At 51.4% G+C, this 22,658-nt stretch overlaps 1 protein-coding gene across 2 annotated transcripts in view; it reads left to right on the top strand.

The window, feature by feature from the left end:
* ASTN2 (astrotactin 2) overlaps nucleotides 1-22,658 on the top strand; it is a 366,252-nt gene that overhangs the window by 330,060 nt on the left and 13,534 nt on the right. For both annotated transcript variants that reach the window (XM_075519966.1, XM_075519967.1), the window contains one exon: nucleotides 1,005-1,146. In XM_075519966.1, coding sequence (XP_075376081.1) covers nucleotides 1,005-1,146 — 142 coding nt within the window. The remainder of the gene's footprint in view (nucleotides 1-1,004; nucleotides 1,147-22,658) is intronic.

Raw genomic sequence — 22,658 nt, 5'->3', positions numbered from 1 at the left:
CAGCTGCAGCAGCTCTTTCTCCGGTTCCCATCAGTGAAACTGGGGGCACAAACAGGGCAGCTACTCTGGGTTTTTTACTGCTTGGTACCTTGGGCTTTCACTTACACTGATGCAAAATGGGAATTGAATGCAATGAGCTCTAACTGATGGACAGCCTGCCCACTGCAAGGAGACAGGTTGCACGGCAGTGGATAATCATGCCCAAAAAGCTTAATAAATGGAGCGTTTTCAGTTTCAGCTGGTTCACGATCTAAGTGTTTAATAAGCTTTATAAACCAGAAGACAAAAAAAAAAAGTTTTTCAGCATTTTTAATTAGTATTTTTTTCTTCGAATGCTTGTAAAGGGGCGAGTGTTCTTCAGCACAGCTGAAGGAGCTCCAGGAGCCAGCAGAGTGCACATGAAAGGGAATGCAAAGCTACTGATATTCACTGAATTAAAAAAAAAAACACCACACACGAAAACTCCCAGGACATTGAGAGCAATTCCATCCAAGCTCTAAAAATGTCTCCTTTCCTGATAATCTAACGTAGCAGAAACACATTTCCCTGTGACAGGTGATTTTTGAAAAAGGCCATGTCCCTTTTAAGAACTGAATGTGCAATTGGGACAGGAGAGCCCTATTTAGCCAGGCTTCCAGCTCTTCTGGGGACTGCAGCCCATCCTTGGATGGTGGTCCTGCATGTGGTGTTTGCAGTGAGTCCACACGTTGCCTGTATGCTCTGTGAGTGCACCCTTCCACTGTCCAAGTGATGACTTAGCACTGGCCCTGGTTTCTGCAGTGGGTCCCTATTACAGCTGATGGCCCAGGTGTGTTTTCTACTTGCTTTGTCCATAGGCGATATTCTCCATATATACTTGGGGCCATTCCTACCAGCCACAGCCAGCTAGAGTCTGTTGGTTGCCTGTCCTGTGTAGAGGTGTTCCTACAGTGTTTTTTAAATGGTCAGCAATAATTTTGCACCTGTATTGATGTTTCGGTCTTACTCATCTCTTTGCTCTCCAGGAGAATCCTTGAGCTTTGCAGATGATTTGCTTTCTGGCCTTGCAACATCCTGTGTGGCAGCGGGTAGGAGCCATGGAGATGTCCCTGAAACCAGCCTCTATTCAGTCATTTTCAAGTGCCTGGAACCAGATGGTCTGTACAAGTAAGGAGAGGCATGTGGGGAGGTGCTGGGGGCAAGGGGGATTTCCAATGCTATTATTTAATTGTTATTAACGTTTTTGGTTAGCACCATGTTCCACCAGACACTGGACAAATGATGAGACTCTTTCTGTTGCTTTGAGTGTTAGGCTCAGCTAGTGAGATGGAAAACCAGTGTCTGTCCATATGGCACAGGAGGCACTGGGAGTCTGTGGGAGACTCCACTGGAATAACTCACATTTTCAGTACACTGGGCTTCCAGGTCCATGCCTGGTGGGATAAGGTTGTCTCTCATGGATGAAGTGAGCTAATGTGGTCAGAATGAAGCAAGTTGCCAAATGCCTGGTGGACCGAAATAGCCAGATGTCAAAAGTGAGATAGGTGTTGTTTATGTAAGTTGCTGTTTATATTAGTAGGACACACATACCAGATCAGAGAGACACCAAATCCATCTGCCCACCACCCAGTCACTTCTGCAGGGATGGCTGGCCACGCCAGTGCTGAAGTTCTTGTTCACTTACTTGACTCTTCTGAGGTATCCTTTGAGCACATGGGATTGGATTTTCTGTTTGAATCCTGGGGAGTAATCAGCATCCAAAGCAAAGGGATAATTTGAGGATCTGAATATTAACTTCTCCTTCAGTATCATTTGGAGAGGGTCTGGGCTTTCCAACCTCAGTATCGTTTGGAGGGGGTCTGGGCTTTTCAACCTGGCTTGTTAGACAGGGCATCCTCTGTCTTGGGGTGAGGATAGCAGGAGTCAGGAGAGTAAGAGAGAAAAAAAGAGAGAAAAAAGGCAAGGAGATGGAGGAGAGACAGAGTAAGCAACAGAGAAACACCCAGAGCTTAATGTCAGAGTGACTGTAATAATTAAAACACATTTTGTAGTGAGTAATGAAACTTTTTATGGGACCACAAAAGCATTTAAAGTGAGAGCTGGCAAATGGTCTGTCAGCGAGCACTTTTAAAGATCTTGATTAATACTTTCCCTTTGCCTCCCCCTCCACCACCCCCAGTTAAGTATGTTGACAGCCTCCAAAGAAGGAGAAACCTTTATTGCGCAACTCTTGAGCAGGGCTGTGTCCAGGAGCAGGCTCCAAGTGATACCTCTTGCCATTTAATAATTCTAAATGTTTTCCTGCTAAATATATATTAACACATAAATATAATTATTAATATCGCTGGGAACTGGGCTGCTCTGACAAGGTGCCAGGGAGAGGCTGGAGCAACCGCAGAGCTTGCTAATAACCCGCCGCCCATAAAATCGGCCGGTTGTGAGCTCTCAGCCATTCGGCTTATGGCTGCCAGGGGCACTGGGCAAGAGAAGAGCCGCTGGGTTTGATGGGGAGGCTGCTGCTGAGGTGAACACATGGAGCTGGGAGCCAGAAGGTCTGGCTCTTGGGCAGCCTGGGCTGCCAAATCATCTTCGCTATCTGCCGGGCAGGGATAATTGCACTCACCCGTCACTTAGGGGCTCTGTGATCTAATTCCTGATGTCTGCAAAGGGCTGGGAGAGCCTTGGTTGAAGGCATAAGGCTTTGTCCAGGGTTGTGTCATCCCTTTGGTCAAAGCCAGGCTTCTGCTTCACGGTCTTGAGGCACATGGCCATGGAGGGGGTAAGCAGAGGTCAGTGATGCCCTGTGTCCTGGAGGTGACTACAGGCAGCTCCTGCTCTCTGGGTGCCCCTGGGATTGAATTTTTGTGGGGAACCGTGGCTGCAGGCAGCCAGAAGGCATCAGTCCCCTGGCATTGAGGAGCTTTTGACCTCATCCTTCTGCGGGGACAGGCCCTGGGGTGACGCACAGTGTTGGCTCTGTCCCACAGCTAATGCTCAGCAGGGCTTGGCACGCAGTTGCCAGGGCTGTGCACACTTAAGCGCACATGTATGGGCACATGTTCGTGTTGGCACCTGTGGGGCATGGACCCACACTCCTGGGCATCCAAAAAATGTGCATGCACACACACTACAGCACACCCTCCTCGACCTCTGCTGCTGCATGCCTCAGTACACCTGCATGGACCAATACACCTACTGCTCCACGTGTTTGCATGCACTGCCGTGGATGCATGCATATCCAGCACACACACAGACATTTGCTCCGACCTGGGACCAAACCAGCATGTGTTTACTTAGATCTGTGCATTCTCAGATACATAGGCACACACATTAAATATTCCTCTGTTCAGATGTCCATACAGTTGCAACACAGTATGAAGAAAGCCAGAACAGTGAAATGTGAGGCTAACGCTCTGTTCTGAGCCCATGCAGACGTAACAACAACAGAAACACGGGCTCCGGGTCATTTCTTAAATTGAATTTCTTCTGCTTGTTTCATTCGTTTCTGTGGAAAAATAGCTATCTTGGAAGGCTCTGGCCTGGGTATAATCCTGATTATAGCAACTCGGCAGGGACCTGCCCTTTTCTCCAGGCTGTTAGGTGAGCACACAGAGTCTGCAGCATCAGAGCTCTTCAAAAGCAAATGCTTTCGCTTGTTCAGTAGTCTAAAGGTATCACATAAACCGAGAGAGGGGACTGCGAGATCGTGGAAGTCTCTTCTGCTCTGTAAATGTGTCAGACATCCTGTCCTTTTTCTTCTGTAGTACCTATGGCAATTACACTCTGCTGTTGACCATTCGTTTGGAGTATTACCAGCCTGAGATCAAAGCTGGGCTTGAGTATGAAAAACAAAACCAAAAAATGCTCTACAAGCAAACAAATAAACAAAGACTGATTGATTTCTCTGGTTTTGAGACTTCTGTAATTTCAAAGCATAAACTTACAAGAGGAGAACTAATTTCTTTGTCCTTTGCAGTTTCAGTCTGATGAAAATATGTTGCGTGTCAGCCCTTTTCTTTCCCCTGCCTGTAGGACCTTGGGGTTGAGATGCTAGTCCCTGCACCGAGGGTTTTCAGAGGGAAAGTAGTTCATGTCAACAAAGATGCACGTGCTCCATACGCTCATGTACACGTGTGGGCACTCCTGCCGGTCTGTCAGACATGGGTGCCCATGTGTGGGGATCCATGCTGCAGTCATGTGAACGTGCTCACATGAACGCACACAGGGACACTGAGGATGGTTCTTGAAGACTGTCAAATTTGGTTTAAACTCTTAAGAAACAAAAGTCCTATAATTCTTGCAGAATGCATCACAGGAAAGGGGATTCTTCTCCCCGGAGGTCAGCTAGACCAGAGCAGTCTGTCAAGCTTCTTCCCAGGTGGATCTGGAAGAGGATGGGGAGAGGGAGGCAGAGGGAGAGATGTCTATGTGTCTGTTAAGTGCTCATTTTGCATGGACCGGCCAGTCTGGACAGCGGTTAACGCCGATCAGACTGATGATTTGGGAGCTTGGGAGCACCATGCTGTGACACGCAACTGGTGATGCACCAGGCACCAAACACCAGTCAAGAGAAAGAGCTCTGGCTTGTCTCAGAGGTCAAACTCAGCCTGGAGGACTGAGCTTACATTGCTCATGGCCCTTATATAGCTCAGCACCTACAAACCCAACCGATCTCTTTGCTGTGGAGACAGGAACTTTCCCTGTGCATCCTGCAGCCTCCCTGAGCCTTCAGCCCAGTTTGTCCATCTCGCTAGCTCATCCATCTCAGCTTCTCACCCTGTTGTTCCCTGAGTGCCTGGGGATGCCTCTTCGCTGAGCTGTACCTGATCAGCTGCTGGAAAGCAGCTTTGCCAGCCCAGCATTCATTTCAGATACTTGGGGAGACACCAAGTATCCCTCAGCCAAAAAGGGAAATTTTGGAAAGGGAAATGAAACCCCCCCTCCAGCTCCTCAATGAGCTGCAGTGTAAACACACCAACTTCTTCCCTGCACCACAGATACTATAATTATAGATTAGATTAAATCCCAATGTTTCACTTTATTTACATTCCTGATCTAGCCTATTCATTTCCGGTGTTTGTGCCAAGAATCAGCACAAAATTTACTGGAAATAATATGGAAGTCATCAGGATCCCTTCCAGAGCCTTTCCTTGGAGTGTGTTCATGTGCTGAGAAGGAGCCTTGAATTTGCATTCCCTTTGCTGGCTCAGACAGGGTTTCCCCAGGGTGATCTTGAACCAGCCCAAAGGCTCTGGGAGAGTGCATTTCAGGATTGTTGGAAAGCTGGAAACCCCTTTCTAGGAGATGAAGATCAGGCACTGCTATTGGATAGAAGGGGATTCAGTTAGGCCTCGGAATGACAATGCAAGGCTCCCATCCGCAGCCAAGTCCCACCAAGACCTGCCCAGCCAGCATCATCCCCTGTAGGGTCTGGAGGCTATCACCAGCATGGCGAGGCTTAGCCTCTGTCATCATATGCTGGATAACAGTGAACATACTTTATTTTGGCGAGTTTAAAGAAAGAGGCAAAGGCATTGAGTAGAGGGAACCCATTGTAGCATGAAGAGACAGCGATTGCAGTTCAGCAAGCTGAACGCGCTAAAGGAGCTGGCCCAGAACAAGGCTGATTAATGTTGACTGACCTCTGCCTTATGCATAGCTGGGATAAAAAGTGGAATGGAAACCCTTGGTGCTCAAGAGTGTGCTAGTGCTGGCAGCAGTCCGCTGCTCCTTATATGATACTAATTGTTATTGTTGGTCTTCCGTCAGGAAGACGCATGAATGTGCACTGGAGCAATTGGAGACAGATCCCAAATAGCTCAGTGGCATGGGTTAAAACACATCTGCTACAGCCCTTGGCTGAGTCCCCTGTGAGCGCAGGAGCTGTGCTGCTTCATTCAATCCACCTCTTCTATTCCGCATACTCTCCAGCTTCCTGAAGCTGAGTGGTGTGTGACTGTAGTTTCTTCTCAGGCATTCCTGGCTTGCAGAAGCTCAAACAAGGCAAGTCAGGAACTGAACAAGTGCTTGCTAAATCCCAGGCCTGTGCTCTAACTGCAGGCTTGTCCTTCCTCAGCAGTTTAGGGTTGCTTCAGAACCAGGCTGCCCAAATGCTGGCTTGGATGTGGTTTTGCTGAAGTAAGTCCAGCACGAAGCTGTCTGGGCCCATCTGGGCTACATGCAGATCACAATGGTGGAGGTGGATTGGCCCCATGAAAGATAGTCTGTACAGGGAGGTCAGGGGCTCAGCAGAAGGAGATAATCTCTCTTTTTGCTGATATTAATGAAGTCCTGTGCATGGAGGAAGGTTGGGCCCCTGTTGAAGTTTCCAACATTAGAGGAATACGCATATAGAAGCCACAGGAAAGACATTCATGCTTTCTTCATGGCCAGTCAAGGTGCTGAAGGCTCTGCCCAACTTTGCCATTTGCTCTACTGAGTCATGCAAGCAGATCGCTTTGTCTCACTTCCATCTTCATCTGCTTGCCTGTTCCCTTTATAAGCTCAGGTTTTAAGCTCTCTCTCGCTATCTCTGTGTAGAGCCCAGCCTGGGGGACTCAGATCAGGGCCTCCAGGTGCTGCTGCAATATTACTATACCAACCATTTGCCATCGCCCTTCTAAAAGTTGGGTTTGTGCCTTGTCCTGGTTTTGGCTGGGATAGAGCTAATTTTCTTTCCAGTAGCTGGTATAGTGCTGTGTTTTGGATTTAGTATGAGAATAATATTGATAACACAGTGATGTTTTAGTTCTTGCTAAGTACTGTTTACGCCAGTCAAGGACTTTTCAGCTTCCCGTGCTCTGCCAGGTGCACAAGAAGCTGGGAGGGGGCACAGCCAAACTGGCCAAAGGGCTATTCCATACCATATGATGTCATGCTCAGTATAGAAACTGGGGGGAGTTGGCCACGGAGCAGCAATCGCTGCTCAGGGACTGGCTGGGCGTCAGTCAGCGGGTGGTGAGCGGTTGTATCGCTTGTTTTTTTCTTGGGTTTTGTTCCTCTGTCTTTCTCTCTCGTTGTTTTCCTTTTCATTACAATTATTATTTTTATTTTATTTTATTTTATTTCAATTATTAAACTGTTCTTATCTCAACGCACAAGTTTTCTTACTTTTGCTCTTCAAGATTCTCTCTCCCATCCCACCGTGGCGGGAGGGTGAGTGAGCGGCCGTGTAGTGCTTGGCTGCTGACTGGGGCTAAACCATGACATGCCTGAATCCTCATTCCAGATCTGTCCCCACCACCAGTATCCAGCCACCTGGGACAGATCTGGAGTCAGGAGGTACCTTTCCACTGACCTCGTGGAACCTTCTTCCGTAGTATCTGCCAAGTGTATGAACATCTCCCCCTCCTTATTGCTGGAAAGACCAGGTTATCCTCCCTGAATTCTCTGTTTCTGCTCATAGCTCGTGTCACAAAGAGAAACAGAACAGCCTTTGTTGCCTCCTGCAGCAGCTCCTCCCCACCCTTTCCTCAGGACATCCGGATTGTAATAACATTCTTGGTGGTTTTGTTCTAAATACTCCTGGCATCCGAGCCCCAAACCTGGCTGGGTCCAGGCCCATTTGCATTGCTCCTCTAGGGGTGGCTGGAGGAAGGCTGGCAGTGGGGGAGCAAGGAGGAGGAGGAGGCATGGACAGGTCGTTGTGTAGGGTATTGCAGCTGGGGGAGTGTGTGAATGTCAGCTTCTTCCTGGGAATGGTAATGGGGCGGAGAGCAGGAGTTTGGCCTCTTTGTCTGTTGGTAGACAAATGGACCTTTGCAATTCCACTTTTTCCCCATCACCATATCCCTATCACCAGTCCTTTACAGTTACAGACTTGGGGAGTATTCTTATTTCTGAGTGTGTAGAAACCTAATGCCACTAACATAGATCTGTCCAAGTCTTATCTCATTGACTAATGGGAGAGTGAGTACAAGAGATGCGATATAAATATCAACACAGGCATTGCTGGCTTTGATTTGCCTCTAAGCCAGCAAAAGCTGCACTGTGCTACTGTGTTGGAGTCATTTGTTGTGTTCATCAGTTCTCCATGGTATAGAGTGCGTTTTTCCTGAAGGCTAAAAGCTGAGGGTTGTGTCTATTTGATTCTTACAGTGGGGTTTGAACCCTCTCCCTTTCCAGGACACAAGGAATTCATTGCTTGGAGTGGGTGTTTCTTTTATCTTATAGGGGAGAAATATAGTCAGGAGAAGGGCAAATGTTTTTGTTCTTGTTGACCATGTCCTAGCTAGGGAAACTGAGGCAGGGAGAGGTGATGTGACACGCCTGAAGCTCTTCAGTGGGCTGGAGCTGAGCAGAGTCGAGGGATGCCCTTGCTCACACTTCACATAAGCCCCCCTTCAGAAGACCACTTAAGAGAATTGCTTTTTTGGTCAGGGGATTAAGCAATGCCTCCTGCGCAAAAATAGGGTCTCCTCTTCCTAATTTCCTCATGCAGACTGGGAGCCAGGTACCTGAGAGGTCACATCAAGGAAGCCGTGGCATGCCCTCGAAAATGCTGCTGGCTGGCTTGGTGTCTCACACTCTCCCCTCTCTCTTGTTCTTGTTCTCAGTGTGTTGGTGTTTTTTTCCCAGCAAAGCCAATCTGGCAGCAAAATGACTTTTTTTCACAGTACTAGAGGCAGCGGGTGATGCCACTTTGCCAGCTGGAGTTTCCCCTCTGTTGCCAGAGCGCAGATGAAGCTTCTGCCACCGCACCTCCATCCCGGGCCCTTAGCAGGAGCGACGCTCACTCGCCTTGCGGGGGGCAGCACCAGGGCTTTGACACAAAGAGGCAGTGTTACATCACGTCTGCAGCTCCGGGTCCTGCTTGCAGTCCTGCTGGGGTGCACACAGCCCAAAACAAGCTCTGCCCACGCTGATCCTGGAATTTAAATTATGGGCAAGCGTGCTGCAGAGGGATCCAAGAAGGCTGCGTGCGAGCCAGCCCAAGCCAGACGCAGCACGGCTGTGTTCACTTGGCAGTCCCATGGCTTTACACCTGCTCTGCCAAGCCAAGAGGAGAGCAAGGGGGTATCAGAGAGTGCAAGCCGGGGCTGGCAGGGCTGGTCTGCAGCAGCATTGGAGCTGGTGCCTTACATGCTCCAGTGCTTCCTGCTCAGGTCTCTGCTAGGGTGATTATCCCTTCACTGTGCCTTGTTTTGTGGCTGGATAGCTCTTGTACACCCCAGGCAGACTTTGGCTCTGCAAAATGATGGTTGGATTTGCCACATGTGGGTTTGTGCGTCGCTTAGCCAACACTTTGATGCTTGGATGGGATGTTTATGCCTCCTCCTTTGCTTCCCTGCACCCAGTAGCAGCTCAACCTGATAGTTGCAGACAATTCAAGTCTTTAATAGACTAATTCTAGCCTTAAAGAGTGGCCAAACACAGCTCAGCTGTATCCATAAATATGCCTCAGGAAGGATGTGACAAGCTGCTCTGTGCCCAGGTGTTCAGATACTACTGCACCCACAGGTCTTACCTGAAGCTAGAGCCATACCCACAGCCCATGGAGTAAATCAGCTCAGACAGACTCTGGATGTGACCCCAGGTCCCAAAAGCTGGAGATACTGGGCCCAAAAGGTGATGCTGATCCAAAAAAAAGATGTCACAAACTAATCCTGCCTGCCCATCTTTTCCTCCACACTCTAGAGGCAAAGTTTGGATGCCATTACCTACAAGATCTGTCCCAGCTCAGACCAGCAATGTGCATATATCTCATATATGGCCTGCAAGTCCATAAAACTGGTTAAACATTTTGTTTTGTTTCATTTTTCTAAAGGACACCTGCAGCACATCCCACCCCATCCTTTTCTTGTAACAGCAGCACAGAGAGTCTCTCACCAGCCTTGTCTCCCAGACAGCACTTCGTTATCTTCATTTTCCTTTTTTTTTTTTGCTATGTATTTTAAAAAAAATACATTTCTCTTTTAATCTTTGGCTTGTGCAGAGTATTACGTCTGTAAGCACCCACCTCCTGGTCATGCCACACTGGATTTTATCAGCACACAGCGAGCCCTCCAGCTCTGCCACCGCTTCTCCCCCTCAAGGTCGTGGGACAAGGCCGTTTCCCAGCTGCAGGGAGTTTGTCATGGGGGAGCTACACAGGTGACAGAGCCTCTGCACAGGCGGTTGCTGAACTCAGCTGCTTTCCAGTAGATCTTGAGTGACCTTTAACTTATTCCTTGGGTTTTGGGATTGTTTCTGCCCTGCAATAGAAGTTTGCTTGTATTTTCCTAGTTTGAGGATATTGAGTGCATCTGGGCTTTTCTGTGCTGGTCCCATCTTCAGTGGTGCTGAAGGGAGGTGTTATTCCCCTAGACTTCAGGCAGCCTTGGGTTCAGATGATGGAGCAGGAGTGTGGTAGGGCACGGCCTGTGATTTCTGTGCTGCAACTGCTGCTGCTTAACTCTTGCTGAAAAGTGGACTTGTCAGGAGCGCCCACATTTTGGGACCTTTTGCAGTTGTATGTCCTGAGGCTTTAGAAATCCCTCAGCTTCAGAGGCTCACAGCCCTCATTGCCTGTCTCAAGTTATCTTAGTGCTTAGGTGGCCAAGTCCCTGCTGCAGAACCCATGTTTGCGAAAGTAACCAGTGGATTCAGGCATCTCCATTTTGGGAGCATCATCTTCAAGGCTTCACTGGCAGAGCCACAGCTCCCATTGGCTTCAGCTGAATTTGCACCAGAGTAGGTCAGTGTAAAATGGAGACACTCAAGGTTAGCAAGTAACCTCAAAGTAGCTGCTTCTTCCTGAGTTTTCCCACCTGTGAAACAGATGTGTTAAAACTGAGCTACACCCCTTGCTACGTTTCCTGCACAGTGAGGAGAACAGCATAATAAAATGGGAGAGAAAGCCGAGAAGTAGCTGCTTGGTTGCAGAGGTGACATCTACATGGTGAGGTGGGGCTTGCCATGGGTGGTGCTCCCAGCTGGAGCTATGGCCCGCTTGGTCTCTGCTTGGTCTCCCCAGTCTGATGCCACCTCGTACTGCCAAGGATATTTGCCTTTTGAGCACCTTCAGAGTGATTGCTCCCAGCACACATGCCCTCATTGCTCCTGGTCACCTCACACACACACTCACTTCCCTCATCAGGAAGGAGATAAATTTGATTATACAACAGTATGGTTTCTGTTATGAAAAGGGGAAAGAAAATACCATGCCTTTCACTGAAAACCCTCCGAGCCAGAGCTTATGTCATAATTTACATGTTTCTAAAAAAAGTAGTATGAGGTGAGGGTTGCTTTTTGTTCAGGGGATGGTGAATGGAGGGGTTTGTGGAGCTGGGTCTTGTCTTCACTAGATGAGCTGGGTGTGGAGACCCGCTGCCCTGGCAGGAAGGGGTGCAAAGGGAGCCCTGATTCAGGGAGCTCGGTGCTGGGTCACTGGTAGATGTTTGCCCCAACACCTGGGGCCACTGGCTGGGCAGCTGGCCAGCTCAGTGAGGTGGTCTTGGGTGCTTACCTTGACTCAGCTCTGGGCTGTCATACCCCTGAATCAGGGGCTGTTGCTTTTCTTCCATCTTTTCTCCTGTTGGTTTCTGCTGGGGAAGCCTCAGGGCAGCGCATGCCAGCAGCAACCTGAGCTATGTCTGGAGTGTGCCAGCCCCTGGCATCGTTTTCTCTTTCCTTCTGAGCATCTCCCACTGCCCTGCAATTACGGAAATAGCCTCAGCTCTTAATCTCATTGCACAACCCCAATCAGAAGGGCCTGCCACCAGGCTGGGATACTTTCGTATTTTCTTTCTGTCTGGTTTGCGTCATTGCAACATCACAGTCTTCCAGCCTTTCAGTGACAGGGTGTGAGGTGAGTACGTATCCTGCACACCGGAGGCTCTACACATGCCATTGCCAGTTTCTTGCATGGGGTGGGGGATGCTCAGGTATGCCTCTTGCTCTCCGGGACACCCACCCCAGGCTGCTGAGGGAACCTCTCAGAACAAGCACCCTGAACCAAAACGCTTCTTCAGTGCCCTTTGACATGCCACCACAGATGTAAGGGAAAGGATTTCAAGCTGTTACGGCTGCCATAAGTTGTCCTTTTGGCCCTACACTGCACCATCCTTCTTGCAGGAGCGTCCATCCTGCATGGGCAAGGACTGATGCGTGTCCCTGGCTTGGGCAGCCTGTTATCCAGTGGAAGCTGCTGTCTTAATAACAGCATCTTCTTGCTTAATTGTGAGCTTGGTTGTCCCAGAGCAAGTCTGGGATAATGCCCAAGAGTTGCATCAATGCGGCTCTCCCTACTTTATGCCCATAAAGTAGACCAAGACAGAAACAAGGACTCTGTCTCATCCCAACCCTCTGTCCTGCCTGTCCAGCTGGCCTCATCCCCATCAAGGCAGTATGTAGGGGACTGGCGGGGACCTGAAGCTGCCCGGGGTGATCCTATAAATGCAACCTTTGCAGCACTGCTGCAGGCTGTGATGTATTTACCCGAATAACAGGCTGCCTCTGGGGAGCATCAGCACTACCAGTGTCACCTTCTCTGTCCTCTCTGCCTCTTGTTCTTCTCCCCTCTGGGTTTGGGGATTTTGTTAGGGTTTGTGTACATTTTGCAGTGCTGCATCCCCATGGGTGCTTCCCTTTGTCAGTGCTGGACCCAAGTGCATGGAAATGTATGGATGATGACGGCTGTGCATATCTCTCCATACTGTTTATGGATTTGGATCTGGGGGGCTGGGACACCTCACTTTGCTGGGGGTCTTTCCCATATCAGCAGCAGGAACATGTACCTTAGTGCTACCCAATAGCCCCATAAACCCACCATCCCATAACCCTTATCCTGTAGCCCGTCCAAGGTGAAATCATGGCCAGATCCTGCTCTACAAAACCTCCGGGTATGCAGGTGTATTTTGAGATGTTTGATGAGGATACCTGTGGCAGTGCATGCGTGGAGTAGCGTGTGATCGTGTGGCTGGTTAGCCCCATGCTCTGGCAGGCGAAGCAAACCCTTTACGGAGGGCTTTCCACCAAGGGCACTGCAGAGAATGGAATATGGTGAATACTGCTGCAGCCCAGCAAAGTGCTGCACCTTGTGTTCCCCTTGGCAGTGTACCCCGCACCACACTCCCCAGGCAGCAGCTTGCAGTGACATCCCTGTGGCTCTTCTGTTGCCTATCCAAACCGGCCTAATCACTGCTCTGGCAAAGCTGCCCCAGTGCAGCCCAGCCCATGGTGTGAAGCCCACCCCATACGCGAAGCCCACCTACATCACCCCACGCGGGTCCCAAGCTCTTGCAGGCCACCTCCAGCTTTTGGCTCTGTCCCTGGCTTGTACCTGCTGCACTGCCACACGCTGAATTGTTTTCCAAGTGGAAACATGAGTTGAAATATTAACTCCACAAGGGCCTTTCTGTGCAATGCGCCAGGATTAAATATTTATGTTGGCAAAAAGCGTGTAATAGGCAGCTCAAGATCAGAGATAATGAAATTGAGGTGTGTGGAGAAAGCGGGGAGGAGGCAGGGGGCTTGCGGGAGCAGAAGGGAGAGGGACCCAAGTGAGTTGTAGTATGTGTGCATGGGCGATTGCTTTTGGTTTTATTAATACCACACCTGTTTGCGGGGGGACCCCATCCCCATCGCTGGGAGCTCTGCAATGCACGAGGGAGTGCAGAGATCAGCCATCGCCTTTCCTTGCGTGTAGGAGTAACTGTCACCTGGGTGACTTTAGCTTAGAGCCATCTGAAGTGAGGTGGGACAGGGACTGTCCTGGGGAAGATGCCTGGGCAGGGAGTAGCAAGTGATGAGACCCTCTCTGTGTCATCTGCAGAAGATGTACAATCCTAAATCATTACTAGTGGTGATATGGGATCCCTCGCTCTTCCAGACCACTGCAGTCGAGGTTATTTACTGGTGACTCTATCCGATCAGGCAGCAATGTGGTTTGGGTTATACGGGGGGCTCCCATATAACCCAGGAGGATGCTTATCATGGCGACCGCAGCACACCGAGCGGGGAAGGCCCATGCAAGCCTCCGCAGAGGGCATTAATGAAGAGCCCCACGAGGATGGGCAGCAGGGGTGCACAAGGGGAGCTGGCAGAGGCGAGGTGCACAGTGGGGAGGGCACTGGGCAATGCAGGAGGGAGGACGCGCTCCTCCGCCATGGGAGAAAAGGAAGGAGCACATGCAACAGCAAAGGGCGCTGCTCTTTCTCAATTCATTATCTTTATGAGACAACAACATCTCTCTCTTTCCCGCCAACAACAAATATTGCAGAAGGCAGCGCATGGGGGGTGTGAGTCCCGCGCCGTGCTGTGGGACGGCGGCCAGTCGTGGAGCCTCCGGGGAGGTATGAAACAAGGCATGAATGGAGTGTTAGGAGAGAATGGAAACTCTCCACTGGCTCCCAGGCCGGCTCTCTTGCGGGGGGTCCCTTGCTCACGATGACAGCGCTGCCTCTCATAAACACGCATTTCCTCATCCCCGTTTGTTTCTCTCTCTTGTGCAATCTCTTGTACCAGACGGGAATGGGAGTGAGTCCCAATGGTACGTGAATGTGTTACAAAAAACCTTCCCACCCTGCCACCAACGAAGTACTGAGAAATAACAACAGGGTTTAAAAGAAAAAAAGAGAAAGAAAAGAAAGATGGGGGGAGCCGGATGGATTTGCTACTGGCCATGAGTTATTATTCTGAGTGTAAACTCAAGGGCATGGCTATGCTGGTAGTTTGCAGCATCAACCAGCACTCAGAAGCCCCCGCTGCGCTCGGCGTTGTGCATCCCTCTGGGAAAAGGAAGTTCCTTCCCCACATGACTTTCCTGGGTGAAAAACATGGGACAAAAATAGGGGCAAAATAACTTGGCTGAGATCGCATAGTGCTCAAACCAAGAGCTAGTCCCAGCTCCAGCCTGCCTACCCAACATCGTCCCCTGTGCTGGGTTGTTTCACTTGGGATGTGCGAGCAGCGCAGCTGCTGCCCTGCTGCCAGCCTGTGGGCATCGGCCAGACTGTCCTTCTCAATCGACACTGCTAAGATAGAGCACAACTGGGCTGAGGTGTGACGCTAAGGTGTAGGAGCAAGAGCAAGTCCCACCATCAAACACAAGTCTCCTGGACCACTAGTAGAGGTTAGAAGGTCTCCTGGACCTGGGCTGGTGGAGCAGGGATGGAGGATCCATGTGTTAGCTCTAGCTGCAGAGGAGGAAAAGCTGCTGGGAGTTGCAATCCCCACGCAGAGGGAAAAGCAAGGGAAGAAACTTGCAGGGAGCGATGCCTCCGGAGCAGCGTTTGTGGGAGAGCGGGGCTGGCTCCGCACCTCCGGACACTCGCAAGCACAGTCACCACAATGATGAGGTCCTCTCCCAGAATGCAGGGCAGTGGGTCTCCAGTCCCAATGGAGGCCTGCTGGTGGTAGCAGGGCTCTCATTCTGGGCTGGTTGTCTGGATAGCCATCATTTCAATAAAGAAATTATTAAAAGGGGGTGGGGAGGGGGGCAAAGAAAAACTTAAAACATCTGTTTTACTTCAAATCAGGGAAGATTCCTTTGCTTGCAAGGAATGTGTAAATCACGCCGGGCTGGGAGATGTACATAACCCTGCCTGAAAGCTCCTCTGCACTTCAAACGAATTCTAACGTGCTTACTGGGATTTTGTTTTTATTATTTGTTTCGGCCCCCCCCTCGTCCTACCCTCCACCCTCCCTGTCTGCCTGCTGGAGCTGTGAGAATCTCTCGCCCGCTGCCAGCCCCTTGCCCCATCCTGCCTCGATTCGGGGGCCTCGGGGCGTGGGGGGAGCAGCCAGCGGGCAGTGGCGACCGCAGACTTGGCTGGCATCCTTCTGCTGGGGCTCGCTGGCACGCAGCATCCCTGCCTTGCCACCGTCCTACCCCCACGCCATCCCCGTGCTGATGTTGCAGGGCCATTGCAGGGACCCATTGGCTGCCCTTGCCGCCCCCGCAGCGCAGGGTATGGATGCCTCTCACTCGGAGGCTGGCACATTTGGATCCTGCCTAGGACGCTGCGAGTGCGGTGAGCGGAGGCGACCCCCTCCTCCAAGCCGTTCCATTCTGTGCCGTTATTGTTGTTATGCTTTGTTTCGCTTTGTTTCATGCGGAGGGTGAAGCTAGGGCTGGCCAACGGTGCTGGGGACAAACCCAACGGTGATAGATAGATAGATAGCCAGCCTCTGCTGGTAGAAGGGCATGTCCACCTCCCCATGCTGACCTACTGAGGTGACTCCCCCTGCACCAGAGGGACCACCCTCGAGGCCGAGGACAGGCTTCGCTCCCTGCAGTCGATGCAGCCCTTCGCTTTTCTTCTGAAGCTGTTGAGCCGGAGGCCCTATTGTGGTGGCTTATATAAGAACAGTCAGCCATCGACTCGCTTGACGTGGACCACCCACTACTCCTCAGATGACACTGTCTTTTGAAGTCACTACCAGCCTGAGCTGGATTTCAACCAGCAGCCCGGATGGAAGCCAAGCCCCCAGGAGGATGAGAACAAGCCCCACCAAGGGGATCTCCAGGGGTAGCAAACTGTGGAGCGTCTGGTTCTTGTTTAGAGTGACTGTGAGGCTGGGAGGGGCAAACGTTTCCCAATTTGCCAAGGGTCACAACCTTCCTCTCCCCCCATCTCCCCAGGGCCAGCGATGGCCAAGCTTTGCAGAGCGTTGGTAGGTTGAACGGCTGGTATGGTTAGCTGTGAACATTTCCATTGTGGAGCTCACTGCAGGGGTCCAGGGCCTCGCTTGTCTCTCCTTTCTCCCTGACACAACTGGAGGAAGAGTCTGATTTATCCCCTCTCTCCTTCTGAGCAGCCTTCTCATGTCCTGCAGCCGCAGCCTCCCTGAGCCCTGCTGTCTCTTCATGGAGGAAGACAGCAGCCATCCCAGGAGTAGCCCAAGGAAGGTACTAAAGTGATGGTCTCTCCTGGGAGACCCACCCGGCACACAGGACTAATGCTTTCAGGTGAGACTGAAAGCCACCCACCCATAGATCTGTGCAAAGAAGACAAGCAAAACCTCAGAGTAATGACTGACTTACTCTTAAACCTTCGCAAAGCCGGGGCTGGAGGCTTTGGGGTGTCTATGGCTGAGGGAAGAGGGGCAGGGTTGTCCCAGACCTAAGGGGAGAGCAGAAGGCATTGCAGTGGGAGGGAGAGAGGATGTGGGTGCTGCCGGGGGATACCCTGGCCCTGGGAGTGGAGAGGGAGTTGGCGGGGGGGTGGGGGGGGGGGTGGAGAGCTGGAGGGATTGACGGACATTGCGGTGCCCGTGTGAAGGCTGTGGCAGGACCTGAGGGACATGTGGGATGCAGAGCCTGGGGAAAGCCCTCCTTGGCCGTGCCGCACCCAGGACAGCTCAATCCATCACCAGCTCTTGCTGATGCTCTGCTGCTGGAGCGGGACGAGCCCCTGCGGTTTGCAGCCTCGGGTGTCAATCTGAGCCGTGGCGTGGGGGGAATTGTTCCAGCAGCACGGGGAGTCGGAGGCAACTCATTTGACCTTTGTCCAAGGGCTTTGTTTGGGATCTCCTGGTGAGTCCCAGCAGAACAGGGACGCTGGCGCTCAACAGACCGATAGTAGCTGCTTTTACTTCACTGGAGACAAAAGCACCAGCTCATAGTGGCTCAGCTCCACTTCCTTCTGGTTCTTCACTCCACCAAAGGACATTAGAATTCACATGCTGGGTGACCTGGGACCTTCTCTGGCCTTGCCAGGCAGAGAGGGGGAACACCTTGCCTCGAGCCCTGAGGCAGGCAGTGGAGATTGTGAAGAGCTGGGCCGGTTCTTGCTGCATTGCCTTTATGAACACATCTGTGAATCTTCATCCTCACAGCCAGCAGGACGAAAGCAAGGACACAACTGCCAAGAAATACGGACCTCAAACACCCTCTATCCATCGTCCCCAAAGCTGGTAATTCTGTAGTGATCCTGCTTTTTCTGCCGTCATCATGTCCTCAGAGTTCAGGGACCAGTCCTGTGGGACACCCTAGAGAGTCTGCTGGGCAACTTCAAGCTAATAAAAGACTTCTTTCCCCTTGGAGCACGCCTAGGAGCTAAAGTCCCAGGGTTGCAATGTAGGCTGTGTTAACGTTATCTCATGTCAGGGTGACTTTTTTGGGTGTGCTTCTCCTGCTGCCATGCCAAGGAGCTGTTCTCTCATCTACATCTCATCTCCCTCAGAAGCTTTGTGCAGTGCAGCGGCCCCTCTCTCCAGAGAAGCTTGCTCTGCTCTTCCTTCATCAGTGGTGTAAAGCTGCTCCTGGAAGGATCTACTCTGAGCGTGAGCCATCCATTGGGGAAATAGAAACCTTATCGAGGGTGAGGGATGAGGGAGTAATTATCTGCTCCTTGCCAGTGCTTGCAAGGAGCAGGGGTGACAAAGGAGGAAATCTGTAAGACAGAGAAAAGGGCAAGGGGGGTCAGGGGGCACTGCTGGTGCTCTCAGCCCCGGGATGGTGAAGGCACCCTGGGGACACTGGCCAGGAGGGCTGCAGTGGCCATGCTGCACCTTCTGGGTGAAACCGTGGCCCTACTGAAACCGGCTGGCATTTTTCCCTCATTTCCAGTGAAACACGTTTTCGCCGAAGGCAATCTTGGCACTGATGCTTGCAAGGTGTCCGGCTGGCAAAGGGGCTTCTTGTGGGATCTTGGCCCTCCAACACAGGTATCATTCAGGAGCAGGGCTCTAGGGAACAGAAGGTGGCCTGTGTATCAAGGCCCTCTTTCACAGCCATGGCAGTACTGGGGATCGCTGCTCTGGTGGGGTTTATTGACAAGGTTTCAAGGGAAATCTCAGGAAATTGAGATGTTGCAGCTGAGACTGGGAAGGTGAATTTCATACCGGGGATTTCTCTAGCAGGGAGGCAATGGATCCAGGCAGTAGCAAGAAATGGTCAGGATTTTAAATTAATTTCTTTCTTTCCTTTTCATCCTTTTTTTGGATCTTGTTCGACAGGGATCTGAAACAAAGAGATTGATGAAGTGCTATAAGGAGCGAGAGCTGAGTGAATCTGCATCGTAGCTTGGCTCAGGTGTGCAGCGTCTGCCACGCATGCAGAGGGGAGTCAGGGGGACCAGCGCTCACACCTTGCCCACTGCAGGTTTTGGCTCTCCATGGCCTCATAGCTCAGAGACAGAGGGCAAACCTAGGAGACCTGGAGCAGCATGGTATGCTGACCCAGTGCCATGCAGAGACAGCATTTCAGTGCCAAAAGTCATGGAGCAGCATTTTCTCATTCCTCGGCTCTCAGACTGATACAACTGTAGCTGAGGTACCTCATTCATGCTACCTGGGGATCAACCTTGTGTGTAGACATGCTCAGCAGTCTCCTACAAGCCTCTCCTCCCTCTTGTCATCCCAGTGCCGCCCAGCTTCCAAGGGACAGCCACCACTGCCTCAGACAAATCTGGGTGTCGGGTAAGAAGGCATCTGCTACTGCTTTAGTTTCTGTGTCTCTTGTCGTGCAGGGGTGCATGGCACCTGTGGGGTTTGCAGTACGTGCAGTGGGTGCTGCAGAAGACCTCTACGAGCACAGTGGTGGGATGCCGTGACACCAAAGTGCCACTGTCCCACACTGCACCCCTGTAATGCAGCAGCATTAAGTGGCTCTGCCCTCCTCCCTGGCAGCTCCCATGAGAAGTACCATGCTCTCAAGTCAGTGGTTTTGAGCATGGACATGGCATCAGATGCAACTCAGAGTAACCTTGCAGTGCAGATAACCCTGGGTGACTTTCCCAGGGTTGCCACAGAGCAGAGGTGGACCCATGGCTGTGCAAGCCTGTCCCCAGCCCCATAGCTGCTCTGCCTGCCCTCACTGTCTCAGAAATCAGGTCTCCTCTGCCCTTTTCCAGAGCTCTCCTTGAACAAGCAGCCTCTTACTCTGCAGAGCAGCCTGTGCTCTTCCTCCTGCCAGGAGTATTTGATGGGCACTGTTTTATATGCTTCCAAAAGGCATCAGACACCTGAGGCATGTTGTGGCAGGTACATTTATTTCCCTCCATCTGACAACTGTGGTCTGGTATTGTTGGGAGGTGTCTGTTGAAGGATAACGATTAGTCTCACAGCATTTGCTGTCCTGGAAAAAAAGGTGTGAATTGTGAGAACAGTTTACTGACAGCCTCATGTATTCATGTAACGGCAAAGCTTCAATACTCTGGTGTGGCACCAGCGTTGCTGCTAACCTGTTCCTCTGTCATGTTGATGGGAGCAAGGTCAGTTGTCACAGATGGTTAAAGGAAGCCTAGTTATAAAAGGTACTTTTCTTCCGTGGTAGAACTGTGAGGAAAGCTTTCTAAAAAATTTTTTTTTCAAGATTGCACTATCCACTGTTTCCTTATTGCAGTATAGGCTCTGCAGAAAGGCAGAGCCAAAAATGATGGCAATGCAAAACAGAAGACATCGGTCCTTTTGCAGGAGAGGTATGATACATAAGCAGCAATTTGCTGGGTAGTGGTAGCAGGTTGGCGTCACCTCCCTCGATGCCTCTCCCCAGTGGGCAGCAGGCACTGAGCTGCTCAGAAACTCCTCTTCCACTCCTCAGCCCTCTCTGCGCTGGCACAGCCTGAAGTCACAGCACAACCCCTTGTCCCCAGCCCTGCCCTGCATTCCTACCAGGCTTCAAATGGCCTAACAGGAGCATCTGATTGCTGCAATACTTTGTGACAGTGCCAGCCCTGGGGAGACAGCACAAGGACATCCGCTGCCCTGTGAAGCTTAGCCCAGATCCCAAGCCTCCGGTAGGGATGCAGCGTGGTCAGTCCCGTGCCAGGGTACCAGCCCACCTCTGACCCATCTGACACCATGGACACAGGCACAGCATGAGCGATCAGCCCCAAGTCAGGGCCCAACAAATAGACCAAGAAATCCACTCCTTCCAAAAACCCACTCCCTGCTTGTTGTCTGCTTGGTATTTGCCACAGAGACTGGGGGGGTTGTTCTCATTTACCTTTCTTAATTATTTCGAATCACTGAGTTGCCCATAAGCTAAGCTGCATTCCTGTGGCTTGTGTGGACAGGCTTCTTTTTATTTGATTTGATTTCTTTTTAAATTGTAATGGTTTCTGAATTGGGAATGCTTGCACTAAACACACACACCCCTTTCCGTTCTTGCCCAGACTGCTGCTGGCAGGCGAGCCCCGCTCCTGCTCCATGGCCGTCCATGAAAGCGTCTGGGAGGCTCAGCAGGAGATGTATGAGCCCACGGTGGGGGGACAGGGGTGGGCAAGTGCCCAGTGGCCCCATGGGCTACGCACGCCCCGTGGCACGTGGCTGGGGTTAAAACACCCACAGTTCTGCTCCACCCCGCAGCACCCCTGGGCTCACCTACCTTGCAAGAACAGTCTTTCAGGGAAGCTGTTTGTGTATTTAGCAGCCAGGAGATGCTGAGATGAAGGTCTGTTGCTGCTCACCAGACTGATGCTCTGCTGTGAGTATTGGGACAAAGAAATACACACACCATCTCAGCCTCCCCGCCCCCAGGCTGTCTCCAGCAAGTCCCTCACCTTGGTGTCTGTGAGCTGAAGGTACTAAAAGACTGAGAGAGGACAGTGTTTGCTCCTGGGTCCCCCGAGCCCAGGGGTGTGCGCAGTGCTGGGTGCGAGGAGTGTGTTCACATTCGTGTGTTTGTGGCACCGTTCCTGGCTGCTCTGCTCTGCACGTCCAGGCACAGCCCAATTCTTGCTGGCCCCGGGTCCCTCGTGCCCAGTCCTCATGTTGAGATCACCGGGGAGGGGGGAGGCAGGGATTGCCAAGAGCTGGTCCATTGGGGGCTTTTAAACAGAGGCCTCCAAATTGTTTTTCAGCTGGAACAGGAAGCGAGAAGGGCTGGCAAAGCAGGGGTGTGATGTGTGTGTGTCAGCACGCTGGACCAGCCTCAGCGGTGCCGCGCTGGTTGCGTGCGAGCCCAGAGACCCTGGGCTGTGCAGAAGGCACGGATAAGCCGTGACCAACCAGAGGGTGAAGACAAGATGTGCACATAACGCTGAGGTGATATGACCTCAGCCAGGTCAGGATTTGTGTTTTCATGCTCAGCATCACGGGTGGTGGTACCCACGCTGCCGGGGGAGAGAGAATCCATTGCACCGTGTGTGTGACACCGGCCAGGTCTGCCCTGCACCGAGCTCCTGGAGCTAGCAGCAAAACAGAGTCTCATGGCCGCAGGAGCAAGGCGCCAAGCCCAGGCTTATCAGCCAAGCTCAAGCCAAGCCCTATTGGCAAGAGCATCTTGTGGTTGCACCACTTTGGAAAGCATGAGAATGTTGGAAAAGCTGGACTCTGGAGCAGCGTCTCTGCCCTGTCCCCCATTTACACGGTGCAGAGGTCCCTTAGCACAGCCCGGGTTTGCCACACGGCCGTTGCTTTTGGATGCAGCCAGCTACTCATAGGCACCCTGTTACTTAGCATGGGTGGTTGGCAGCTGCAGGAGTGCTTATTGGACTCCTTATCGGACCCTTTTCTCTGCAGCCCAGGCAGACCATTTGCGGTACGGCATCTCATTGAGCAGCTGCGCAAGCCCAAAGGCTTCAGGAAGAGCAGTGCACAAGACAGAACAGAAATGCCTATGGTATCACTGTAGGATATAAAGAAATCAGCTGCCGAGCTAAGGAAGGTCAGACGCAGAAGTCCTTATCTCCCTTCCCGCAAATAAGGATCATGAGTAAAGCACTCAAACATCATGAGCATCATGAGAGGGAGTTAAAAAAGCATCAGCCGACGTTGTTGTCTGTAAATAAATAACATATTCTGGGGTTTCA

The sequence above is a fragment of the Mycteria americana genome, chromosome 17 (assembly GCF_035582795.1).
Source record: "Mycteria americana isolate JAX WOST 10 ecotype Jacksonville Zoo and Gardens chromosome 17, USCA_MyAme_1.0, whole genome shotgun sequence".
Classification (NCBI taxonomy): Eukaryota; Metazoa; Chordata; class Aves; order Ciconiiformes; family Ciconiidae; genus Mycteria; species Mycteria americana.
The sequence above is the reverse complement of the archived record's forward strand: the minus strand, read 5'-3'. Positions and strand labels throughout refer to the sequence as shown.